Raw genomic sequence first — 13,852 nt, 5'->3', positions numbered from 1 at the left:
TGCCAACGCATGTAACAGGTAATTGGACTTTATTGTAAAGAGCGCATAAACGTTATTACAAGAAATTTCAGAACCTTGTATACACAGCGTGGTGATAAGTTTACTGAAAAGGTCCTAAGTTACCGCCATAGTATTTGAGTTTCTACCAATAGAGTCGCATTTGCGAAGTTGTTTTGCGATGTAGGTACTACAGCTGGTGTTCATGTGGGCGGGCTATCGATCGGCGCGGCTATGTGCGCGTCCACTCTGTCAGCTGCCAGTAAACACAAGACAGGAGCAGAGTGGAGCACCCGTCACAGAATGCACTCGTTGATCCCGTTGCTTGTGGCTGCGGTGGCGGCGTGCGCCATAGCTCGCCCACACGGTAAGTTTTTAACAATAAAAGAAAAACAAAAATTGTCGTATATTAATATTTTCTACATGCATGACCTTTCAATTTTGATAACGCGCTTTCCGCATCGACACACAATGCGATTTTTTTTATGTTATCTGTTGTTCTGTGCTAAGCGTCTGAGCAATCTGAATAATCAGTATCAACGATATTGTGAAACTAATATTGAAACTACTGCTATGAAATCTGCTTTGTTTAAAATATGTGGTAAAAGTTTTATAAAGAACAATGGATACAACTGACACCTGTTACGCTTTACTTTTGAATCGGTTGTGTATGTAACAGTAAGTATAGTTGGTAAGTAGTGTTCGTATGTATCAATTCAACAATAATTGGTAAGTAGATCGTCTACTTACCACCTATGATTATACTATATTACCAGGTACAAATTTCCATTGTCAAAACAAGAAAATTGTTTGAAAATTTTACAAATTCAATAAAACCAAAATAAGATTAAATGAGTTCTTAAGCAATTTTAAAGTTAAGAAGGTTCTCTAAGTTCTCATATTGAATTTGTGTGGGTCAATATCTTTGTCTTTTTGAGCCGATTATAATCATTGTATTTTCTATAAATAAGGTTTACTTACGTGTCGATAATTATTTTTGCCAAAATTAAATTTTTAATGAAATATAGCTTTTAATTACATATTTTATCTTTCATTAGCTACCAATAACATCTACATTTAGAAAAGAAACAAACTTATAAAAAACCACAATTACCAAAATTATTTTTGCAGCATTTACTTTTTTTTATTACATTTTTAGCATTTACTCATAATCAAAATCAAGTATATTTCATTATGAACTCTTACTATCAATCACCTATTGTAGATACAAGTACCATTTTAAATATTTTTGTAATCTAACATACATTATTTGAAATATTAAACCATAAATGCATAAAAGATTAAGTAGACATATGTGTTGATACACTTTTAAGCACATAATTTAGGTTAGAACATAAACAAAACAGGTACAAACAAAATTATTATGTCCTCACCTATGTACGAGACGTCAGATTAATTACAATATATTACTTATCCCATATCTCTGAACAAAACCCTTGTTAATATTAATTAATTAAGGACAGTACCTGCAGTCCTTTGTTAATCCTTTATGTCATCATATCAGTGAGGGTGCTTCTGAAACTCATGAGAGAACATTCTGTAAACCGAAAAATTAATCTTATAAATTATTAGTTTCACGAAGATACAATTTTACGCAATCTTATAAACTCAGTTTATAATAATATTAATTTAAATCCATCAGAAATTTTGTTCATAAATTACATATTCCTTGCAATAAAGATTTCGTTGTGATATCAAATTGAAAATTGAATTTCAAAAATAGATTTGGAGAATGCTATCAATAAATCATTTATGGCTTGCCTGTAATTGTTCTGTAGTATGATGCCTACCCCAGTTGTTCGGCCAGTCTATCATTACAAAAGATAAAACAACACAAACGTTTCCAAATATCAAGCAGGATCTTTTCTGGGAAAATATATCATAAGTAAGAAACAGTCTTGGAATTCCCTAAAGCCCTCCCCGAATTAATTTGTACTATAAGAATAAAATGGTTGTACTTATGTTTCAATACTATCACCTCAATTGCGCAAGTGTAAATATGTAAAAAATATTTTATTTGTTTACATTAAACGTAACCCATGGCACTCGCTGATGATGTAGCTTTCTATAAGTGAGAGATTTTTTAAAGTCACATAAGTACACATAACACATAGATTAATAAGTATTAAGAGCTTATTAAAAATAATAATTTATTTACATGTACTATATATATTTAACTTTACTAAAATTAAAAATTTTATTAAAAAATAAAAGTATTAAGTTTTCGCTTCAAAATTTCAATTTTTTAATTCAATTGGTTATTCAAAATTCAAACTAGAAGGGAAGGGAAGTAAAAAAATTCGTATTGTATATTCCAAAATCTTTGTCATGAGTCTTTATTGATATATATTGGTACACTTATCCATCACCACCACGAAATTAAAATTGACAATAGGAAGAATTAAAATAAAAATAAAAAAGTGTGTTCGTTTACACCATTCATGCTGATATTAGTAATATTATATGAGTTTCATTGTCAAAACTCAGCTCGTAGGCTCAGTACTGACAATAAAACTCATATTAAACAAAAATTTAATGTATTTTTTTCATATTCATAAAGAAACTATAAATTAGTAACTATTACATTATTATTTTAATTATGAAAATATTGAATTTTAATAGTAGTGTGGGATCCTATACTAATTATTTTTTCTTCTACACAATAATTAATGGTGTGCTATATTGTGGAGTCTATGATTAACCATTTAATGTAGGCTCATATACTAATAGACTCTAAATGAAAATTATAACGGACAATAAACGCTATAAAATAAAGTTGATATGAATCGAAACTAAATACGCACGCGCTCTATACTCAGTGGCGAGACAAGAAGTGTGGATCCACCACGGCGCCCGCGCATATGTCCACCCGTGACTCTCCTTTGCACGAGCCGACGATGTCTAAAGTTCCAACCTGTAGGTAATTTAAGCAAAGGTATATACTAAAGTATAAATATACATTATATACCTACTTATATAACTAAAAGACCATGTGTAATAAGTAGATATATTTGCAAATAAAGTTAGACATTAAAAAGTAATTGCAAATTAGGTAAATCACGGTTTAGCTATTATAAATAAATAAGGTATAAATCCGTTTAAAAAAAAAGGGTGAGCAACGCATTTATTATTTACACCTATAACGTTAAATATCATCGTAAAAGTTATAAATAACTAGATATTTAATTAATTTTAATGATGTAAAGAAAATAAGTATCGACCTATTAAATCTGTGAGTTACGACGCCGTCAAGCTCCAATATTGGTTATAGGTTAATCAAACAAGCGTGACCTATTTAGAGCAGTTGGGTAAAATCTCCGAAATCGGTCATCATTTTTAACAAACTCAGAATATCTGTTTCGTATAAAGTAGGAAGTTAAATATAGAAAATAAAAAATATGTGAGCTTTTTCCACTTACCACGTTCTACAAATTTACTTATCCGCAGTAATAAAATATATTTATGTATAAAGTATTACTAATATTTATTTCTTTTTAGTAGACACCATTGTCTTTAGTAAACAATTATAGCAATTATAGACCTTAAATTTAAAATGGTTCACTTTATAAAAACGCAATGAACCAATGAACCGAGAAATATTTACATCTACTTGTATATATTATATTATAGAGGGAACGCCGCCACCGACGTCATTGCTAGAGCCGCCGCCGCCGTCCTACCGGAGACTCCTACCATGGCCGCCTCGGGAATATCTTGGTGACCTTATTTACCGCCGATTCATGGTGCCACATTACGTTGGTTACAAAGAGAGCCCTCGTATACCATCATTGCCAGAACATGATTGGCTCAACAAGGTATGTATTTCAAATATCCCCATATCAATGTTGATTAATTTTTTTTTAATGCAATCTTATCATTCTATGTCTGTATCTACTTATATGGTAGACGTATCATCAGTAGAATAATTAAAAATATCTTCATTCCGGGGACGATGGTAATACATTGTATTTGAGTACATTAAATGAATGTTACATTGTATTTTATACGTATATATTATGTACGTATGATTCAACAAAAATAATCAGCAAAATACCTCTATAAACCCTAAATGGAATAATAATAATTTGATATAGTATTTAATACTTACTTTACTGTACTAGAGTAAAAATATTAATACATTATTATTAATATTGGAATATTTTGTTTACGAATACATTTGAATATAAAATCAAGTTGAAGGTGTAATTCATATACAAAAAAAAAGAGTGATACTGATCAATATTATGTGTAAAGTTTTATTTGTGAAAAATATTTTTACATGGTGTCATTAAGAAGATAAGAACTTACTATATTTGTCGTAATAAATTTCTGTTCTTGATGTTATTCTATAAAGAGACGTATTTTTTTTATAATTTGAATGTAGTACCAATTTAAGTTTGAATTCAGTATACCAATTATAGTACTGTAGGTTCTTATGCCTATAAAAATATTTTTATTCTGCGGTGTTCTTTTAGTACTACTATTTCAGACTTTTTAACACTAAATTACATATTTTGCAACACTTTTAGAAAAAAATTATGAGATAGGCAATCTAGATCATGAAAGTGATATTTTCTTGCTTCCTTCTGAAAATGCTAATAATCTCAGATTCTATAAATTTACAAATCCTCAGCATATATAATTTACCAAAGAAATATGTTCAGACCTGCTGCTGAATTTGGTTAGCAAAATGAAGATTATCAACCAACCGAAGTGAACAAAATAGCACAGGACAGCATGAAGCCATTGCATAAATATGCAACAAAAGAACAAAGGGGAAAAGTCATTTATTTTTTACGCTGTAGGCAACCGGTGCATAAAGTAGGACGCATTTCTTAACAACTGAAAAAAAAATATCAATCGATACCGTATCTCATACAGCACTATAACATGGACGAGATAGATCGTCTGTCAAATCAAAATATGTTATCCATAAGAACCAGTATTTGCAGGAAGTAATAGTGCATGCCATTGATTATTCACTGCATTGTGTTATGTTAGTACAGAATGCCTGGCTAATCTACGGACACAGTGGAGGATTTGCAGATTTATTGGCATTTAGACGATGGGTTGCAAATACAGTTATTGAGGCTAATAAACTCCATTCAAAGCTAGCTTTGAAGGTAGCTAGCACCTAAGTGCAGCCTAGTTTCCTCTATCATATCAGACTCGAGATATATAGGAAAGATCATTCTATTAAAGAACGAACTGATAATAAAAGGATATGGACACTATCACCGTCAATGTCCTACACGATGTGTAAAATGTAATGTTGGTCTTAATGTTGTTAATTTTGTAACGTACCACACTAAAGCAAATATAAAAATTAAATGTTGGATTATTGGATTTGTGTGTGTAAGCCTGTATTACACTGTAACTAATAACTGTATTATATAAGGTTACAGGACATTTCTTACCCCTTTTTAATAAAAAAAAAAATTACTTAATTTTTCTATGGCTATAAAGACTAAATTAAAACATAAATTAAAAATATAAATAAATAAATATAAATTATAAATTAAAACCACGAATTAACATCATACCAATAAAAAAAATTTTTAACTAAATGATGTTTATTCTCTTAAATATCTCCCATAACCTAAAAGTAAACTACTGGTGTCCCTACTTGTGATATTTTGTTCATGCATACAAAGTAACGAGTAAAAAGTTAGTTTTAATAAAAAAAATAATATAGTTTCAGGTTAAAAAGGGTTAAAAATTAGCTTTTGGCGATTCTTGCTGCCAATTTCGTACGCCTGGTTTTTGGAAATAGATTACCTTACTTTTAGATAGCATATCAAGATAAAAAAAACACTAATTTTTTAATAAGATATTTAGAAATTTGAAAACCACATCCAGTTTCGTGAAATAGTTTTGCCGACGTAATTCCGGAACAAGGATACACAAACAAAAATTGATAAAAAAAAATTGTTTGGCTTCTGTTGCTCTTATGAAGAATTTTTTTTTAAACATCTCTCATATACAGATATACAAATCACAATTACATGACAATGTGATAATGATAATCATTTATTATTATTATTTATTAATAAAACACAAGACATTTACAACATGAGTACATTGGACCTCGCACTAGGCGAACCTGTATCGCAGGAGTTCATAAGGGATTACCAAGATACAGTATTTTACAAATATAAATTAATCTAACAATCACAATCTAGTTACAATTTTATTATAATATATAGCTTCATTAACTGCTGGCGTGCCTCAAGGCGGTGTACTTTCCCCTTTATTATTTTCTATCTTTATTAATAATATTTCTCGAGTCATTACTTCTCCCTTCCATCTGTATGCGGATGATCTGCAGTTGTATCGTCACTTTATGCTGTCTGAGGTTACACAGGCAACTTCAGCTCTAAACGATGATCTACTGGCTATTCACTCCTGGGCTAAATCGTTTGGTCTTATTGTTAATCCAGCCAAATCTCAAGCTATGATTGTCGGTAGTGGCAGGCTGAGGTGTAAGTTGGAATGGTCTCAGATTCCTCCATTGGTATACGAGGGTACTAAGATATCTTATACTGATAAAGTGAAAAACTTAGGACTTATTATGGATAGTACATTGTCGTGGACCTCTCATATTAATGACATTAGTAGACGGATGTACTTTTCATATCACTCTCTCAAACGTCTCCAATACTTTCTCCCTTTCAATACCAAAATTATGCTTGCACAATCTATTCTTCTTCCCATTCTGGATTATGCCGATGTCTGTTTCTTAGATGTGACCGAGGAGCTGCTAAATAAGCTTGAGCGGTTGCAAAATTTAGCGATAAGGTTTATTTTCAGCTTACGAAAATATGATCATGTCTCGGAATACCGCACTCGTTTAAAGTGGCTCCCAATTAGACATCGTCATGAGACACATGTCCTAGCGGTCCTATATAATATCCTTAATAATCCCAATTCTCCTTCCTACCTTCGTTCCCGGTTCCAATTATTACCTCCTCCTTCCAGACCTAGACGTCTTTGTCTGAACCAGTCCAGGGTACTGAAGCTTCCCAGCTGTAAAACCCATTTTATGGGTAACTCATTTGCATATCGTGCTGTACAGCTGTGGAATAAACTTCCCGTGAATATTCAGAATAGCCCGTCTAGCAGTTCCTTCAAAAAAAGATTAAAATCATTTTATCTTTCCAATTTAATTTAAATATAAAAATGATTAGAGGACTGTCATCATTGTGTTCTCTTGTATCTGATATTTATATGTTGTATTTAACGTGTGTATGTATGTGTGTATATGTATGTGTATGTGTATATGTATATATATGTGTATGTGTATGTATGTATATATGTGAATGCATGTGTGTATATATATATAAGTATTTATAATTTATGTAAATATTTATTTAAATTTCTGTCTTGCACTACTACTGCCCACTCACTACTTCCTATGCCACTGCGTTAGGTTGACTGGAAGAAATCTCTTTTAGAGATAAGTTCGCCTTTGCTAACATTGTTATTAACTTATTGTTGTTACTGTATGTTTTTGTGCAATAAAGAATATATATAGATTAATATATGTATATATTATTTTGCGTTTTTCGCAATGGCTTCGCAACATGAATATGAAATTTCATTTTCGTAATTGAATATGCTGACACTAAGTGTCCTGTGTCGTAAAATATAAAAAATATTGCTACATTTTATTCATTATCATTTATTAAAATTATTTTTTATTTTATATTGTTATCGCAATGAAATCGCCCGTAGTAAATGATTTTCACTCCTATTGGCCTACATTGCACACGCTACTATTTAATATTTAAAATAAAATCTATTTTATGATTTTTAAGATAAATTCACGTCTCTATTAGCTCGCTCTTTACGAAGCATTCAGCCGTCGCCGAGTCGCAACAATTACATTGCATTACACTACATTGCACTACTAATCGAGCGCAGTCGGTAACTTACAAATAAATCTAAATGCGGCGACTATCTACGATTTCATATTGTGCTATTTGTAGCAGTCTACGAGTATATGAAGCAACTTAACAAAAGTGACCTATGATTTTGCATATCGTATGATATTTCTAATGCTATATATGAAATATATCTAGCCTAGTGTTAAGACAAAGAGAACTAAATGAACTGAACTGAAGCTTTCTCCATATAGCTTGAAAATATATCCAATTGAACATGGATGGTTCATCTATTTAATATTCCATCCGGTATTTCATGTTATTTGTAAATATTGGCCGACACATCGATAGTAGGTGAAACATGATACTGTGATATATGTATGTCGGTCATAGTTTCGATCAAATTCTTAATTTCTAACATATTCTGGTTTTTAAAGGAAATAGACCGCATCAATCGAATGCAAGAGGCTGGAAATGCTCCAACTACATACGAAGCAAATATGGCTCACTGGATCGCCCACTATCCTTACTTACAGCGCATTTATCAACGACCGCACAATATGCAAAGAATACATGATTACGACCCTCGGCTTATTCCCTCCAATCCAGAAAGCTATCAATTACCACCACCTCATACACTAATGACTCCAATTTCTGATAAAATCAAGAAACCTAAACAAGAATTAAAAAGAGATTACACAAATTCTAATACAAAAGAAGAGAAAAACACTTTTGCTCTCACACCTCTGGATAAAGGATATTTTGATCCAGATGCTGATGTGAAAACTCCCCGTAAGTACCATAGTATATTACCTCTTAGTTGCATTTCTGACTGTGCAATAGATTTACGCAAAAATATTTACAGCATTGCCGATGTTACCTCATGCTATGCACGAGGGGGGCAACCTCAGGACAACTTTATTATTACAACCACCTCGTCAGATTCGACAAAATCCAAATCTAAGTAGAACTAAGACGCTTATAGCCGAGAACTTAGATCCCCTGCGAATTGGCCTGTGAGTACTATTAGTCTGTAAGTGGTATCGAATTTTCTGCTTATTTCAAGTTTAGGTAAGTAAATAATATAGCAGAAAATTTGAGACATGTTAGTATTTTTTAAATTATTTTAGTATATCTTGCTAAATAATTTAGTTAGACGATTTATAATGATAATTCATAAAAAAAAAAAACTAATGCTATGCGGCTAGAATTTGCTTAATTAATAAACTTACTACCTATATAGACCTAAATAATAGATACATGATATCTACACGTAATCGAATGATTTTGGATTGTTCACGATTTTTATTTTTTTTTATTTTTTCATTGCTTTTCAATTGCCTATTTTTGGAACATAATCACTTATATTTTTAATTATACTGTGTATTAGTAACAATTATTTTTCCTCCAGACTTTTCATTAATTACCTATCACATGACAGAATTTTAAATTTTCATTCTAATCAAATGTTTTAAAAATCCTATCCGATTATTCACACGTTACATATTTATTTAAATAAATAGAAAGCAATATATTATTTATTTTTCTTAGCCAATGCCTTAATATCTATTCACACTTTGTCTGTGTCACTATGTCTAATTTATTTTTCATCCTATCCTATGAGAAAAAGAAGTAATGGAAAGTACTTCATATAACTAGTTTCATTATCTTAAATGATTAATCCTATAAACAGCGTTATTATACTTATGTATTTAGAAAATGCCCTTATAAAAACAAACTGATTATTGGACGAGGTAGTAACTACAATATATATAATTAACTATCTTCTTTTGAAATATTGAGTTGACTTTTTTTTAAATTTCATTAAGACATTTATAGTTTAATATTTGTTACATGCGATTCTTTAATTTTTACCTAATTTATTATTTTTTCAATTATTTCCATTGCAATATTTATGTGCAAATGATATCTAAAATGATTTCAAACTTGAAATCGATATATAACGCTGTAACACAACGGAAGGTGGACGGACGGACAAAAAAAGTTGCACCATAAAAGCTTCTTTGTACCTTTTCAATACAGAACTCTTAAAATGAAATCAAACAGTCTTTTCGGCTGGAATCTTGATATTTTAATGTTTGATCAACAACGCTAAAATGGCTTGACGGATTTGATGAAATTTTAATATACGGAGAGATTATATCTTAACTTATATTTTATATAATTATTCATGCGGGAAAGTCACAGGTTTCTTATGTGCCTAAATATGACAAATAGATTAATTGAAACGTTAAAAAAAGGAAAAATACCCGGTTTTATCTTAGTAGTAACAACAAACTAGTTATAATTTTTCAAGTAGAGAGGATGAAAAATATAAATATCTGTAGTCATGGCTATTAGGTAGAATTCTTAATTTTCACTATGTAAACTCCATTTCATTTGTAAAAGCTTAATATTCACATAAAAGTCAATATCTGTAGTACATATAGTTTGTTTTAAGAATATATACCATTAGAAAAATTGGGATCAATACTGTATTATTGTATATTTTTAATTGACAGGATTATAAACCAAGTATAAATAATTAAATTATAACAGCAACAATATAAATAGCATAAAAACTGATGACGACGTCTAAAGCTGGAGTTAGAGTCAAACTGGCTAATCCTTGTTCTTTCCTTATTCTTTAAATTTTTTATTAGTGTAAAAATGCTAAGAGCAGTGTAATAAAAACTATCACTTGTTACTTGATTATTTATATATTAAGTAACTAATTTATTTATTATTCTTGCAATATTCTTCGTGTATTAAATCTACGTGATTCTGTTTTCTAGCTCTAGTTCTGTACTACTTTTTATTTTGTTCTTTGTCTTCTTATAGTTATAACTCCAACTTAAGGTTTGTTTTAAGATATATTAATAAACATCCCAATTTACATTTCTGTACAAAAATGTATTATTTCTATGTATTGTTATCTATTGTTTTTATTAAATATCCAGTATATAAATTTTTAATTAGATTTTTAAATATTAGATCAAACAATTCTCTGATATGAAAATTTCATCTTACCTTAACCTAATTATAATTATAAAACATAATTAAACATTACAAGTATTCGAAAACTGTCACGTTATATCGCCAATAGATATCAAAGTGGGTCAGATGTGCATTAGAGAATTGTGGTGACAATAAACTGAGTAGACAGTAGATGCGTTCCGAACGATGCTTCTAGGATTTATTGACTTTGTAGACATTGTAGTATCTATTGCAGGGGTAAGGACTACAGATTACCCGTCTCCTTACTGCCATCCAACCTGCGCTGGTTGAAAATAAATCATCCTGCTCTTGATGTTGATTATAAGGAGAGGTGATAATCAATGCAATATTTCCAACATTTAGAAAATACCTTGAACCCATTACTCCTAGTCCTTTGTTAGCATTCGCATGAGTACACAAATTTTATACCTACTCGTATCTAAAACTGAAATATTTAGTTCATTTTACGATCTGAAAAACAGGGAACTCGTGCAAATAAAAAAAAAAGACTACGATTACGCACTTAAAATACTATAGCACTTGATAACGTATAGTTTATGGCCTCTATAGTACGTATATGCATATATTTATACAAAATACGTATATTATGTATATACCTACATATAATAAACAACAGATATAGTACAATTTAGTTTAGGTAATTAAGAGCGTTCATAATTAAAGTATGGCAATGTCGCATTTATATGCCAATTTTCAAAAACAATTGAAGAATTTTCAATGTTTATCACTGATAATTTAAGAAGTTCTACGAACGAAAATGTCATTCATTGAATACGTTACAAATAATACCACTAAAAACTTTGCATCTACTTTATATTTTGCTTTGAATTTTTCTAATACTTTTTTGTCATCAAAATCCAAATTTTCAGTGATAGCTTAATATATATTGTTTCATTATACTATTTCATTATATATATATATATATATATATATATATATATATATATATATATATATATATACAGTGAGTGTAAAAAGTATTCGTACACCTAGGGTTATAATAAAAAAAATACGAATTTGATAGACTTTCCTCTATTTATTTAATTTAAATCAATACTGTTAAATAGTTCAACATTCCCGCACTTTGTTTATGATATTTTTTGTTTTTTAAAAAAAAAATATACAACATAAAAATATTTTTATGTTAACTAAGCAAATAATGACAAACAAAAAGTATTCGTACATTCATGCTTTTTTAAATGAAATTCTGTATAAATCATTTAGTCAATCGAATTTTTCATATGCCTACAATGCCAAGGTCATTTTTAATACGTAGGTATAGATATTAGACGTTTTAGTTGCACTCGTGACAAGTATAGACGTGTTTAGTTACAAAAATGGGTCGTAAAGTAAAAGAAACGAGTGAAATCAAATGCAAATCATTATGTGAAATTGCAAAATTTGTCAATAGACCACGTTCAACCGTACAGACTGTAATTGATCGGTTTTCTATTACTAAAACACTAAAAAACAAACCCAGAGGTGGGGCGTCCATCAAAAATCACGCCTCGATTGGATCAGAAAATTTTAAATTGTGTAAAAAAAAATCCAAAAATTAGTGCCCCTCGAGTGTTACAAGAAATTAATAATATCAATGATTGCCATATTTCTGTCAGTACCGTTCGGAACGTATTACGTAGTAACGATTATCATGGAAGAACTGCGCGTAAAAAGTATTGGGTAAATGATATTAATAGAAAAAAAGATTAGAATTCGCAAAAAAATATATTAATGAAGAAATCATTTTTGGCAAACTGTTATTTACTCAGATGAATCGAAATATAATATTTTCAAATCGGATGGACATCATATGGTATGGAGAAAACCTAATATGGAATATAAGAAAGAAAATTTATGTCCAACGGTAAAACACGGTGGTGGGTCAGTATTTGTATGGGGTTGCATGAGTGTTTTTGGGGTGGGAAAACTTGCATTTATTGATGGAATTAGGGATCACAAAGCGTATATTAATATTTTAAAAGAGAATCGTCTCTCTAGTGCAGCTCAAATGGGTTTTAACAATAATTGGATATTTTTACAAGATAATGACCCTAAACATAAAGCATGGAATACTAAAGCATGGATCCTGTTTAACGCTCCAAAATACCTAGAGATTCCTCCTCAATCACCTGATATTAATATTATAGAGCATGTGTGGGATTATCTCGATAATAAAATTCCAAATCGACCAATTTCGAGTAAAGAAACACTAAAAATTGCGCTTCGCGAAGAATGGGCATTGATACCGTCTTCTTATATTTTCAAACTAGTTGATTCGATACCGCAGAGACTCCAAGCTATCATCAATGCTAACGGTGGTCCAACAAAGTATTAATATTTTTTTAATATTCATTTACTTACAAATTTTATAAGTGTACGAATACTTTTTGTTTGTCATTATTTGCTTAGTTAACGTAAAAATATTTTTATGTTGTATAATTTTTTTTATTAAAAAACAAAAATTATCATAAACAAAGTGCGGGAATGTTAAAATATTTAATAGTATTGATTTAAATTAGATAAATAAAAGAAAGTCTATCAAATTCGTATTTTTTTTATTACAACCTTAGGTGTACGAATACTTTCTACACTCACTGTATATATATATATATATATATATTATTTCATTATGAGCGTTTTAGTTGGTAGCGTTTTAATTATCAGATAATTGCGAAATTACCACACGTCGAACTAAAGTTATGAACATTCTTAATAAAAAACGTATTATGCTATATACATGTAAACATGACACTTTTATTATTTCAATATTTTTTCTATGTGTAGGTATATATATACGTAATTAGATTAACTTACTAGCCTTTTAAATACATCTCTATTTTCAGCATGTAATCTATCTCGTATACATATCTGAATTATTTTTTCTATATTAATCAGAATGTTAACGCTTTATCTATTGCCCATGTGTACAGTAT

At 29.9% G+C, this 13,852-nt stretch overlaps 1 protein-coding gene across 4 annotated transcripts in view; it reads left to right on the top strand.

Annotated features, from left to right (window-relative positions):
• The first annotated feature begins 250 nt into the window (after positions 1-250).
• Positions 251-13,852, top strand: part of LOC113521113 (uncharacterized) — a 31,348-nt gene continuing 17,746 nt past the window's right edge. For 2 of the 4 annotated variants that reach the window (XM_031911365.2, XM_031911364.2), the window contains exons 1-5: positions 251-364; positions 3,649-3,833; positions 8,339-8,693; positions 8,767-8,917; positions 11,134-11,229. In XM_031911365.2, the coding sequence (XP_031767225.1) occupies positions 301-364; positions 3,649-3,833; positions 8,339-8,693; positions 8,767-8,917; positions 11,134-11,229 (851 nt within the window). In that variant the 5' untranslated portion in view covers positions 251-300. The remainder of the gene's footprint in view (positions 365-3,648; positions 3,834-8,338; positions 8,694-8,766; positions 8,918-11,133; positions 11,230-13,852) is intronic. The other 2 variants (XM_026906555.3, XM_026906548.3) reach the window with 1 other exon arrangement.

This window comes from Galleria mellonella, unplaced genomic scaffold (assembly GCF_026898425.1).
Source record: "Galleria mellonella isolate WM207_F2 unplaced genomic scaffold, CSIRO_AGI_GalMel_v1 utg33, whole genome shotgun sequence".
NCBI lineage: Eukaryota > Metazoa > Arthropoda > Insecta > Lepidoptera > Pyralidae > Galleria > Galleria mellonella.
Note: the sequence above shows the minus strand (reverse complement) of the source record. Positions and strands in the feature narration are given on the sequence as shown.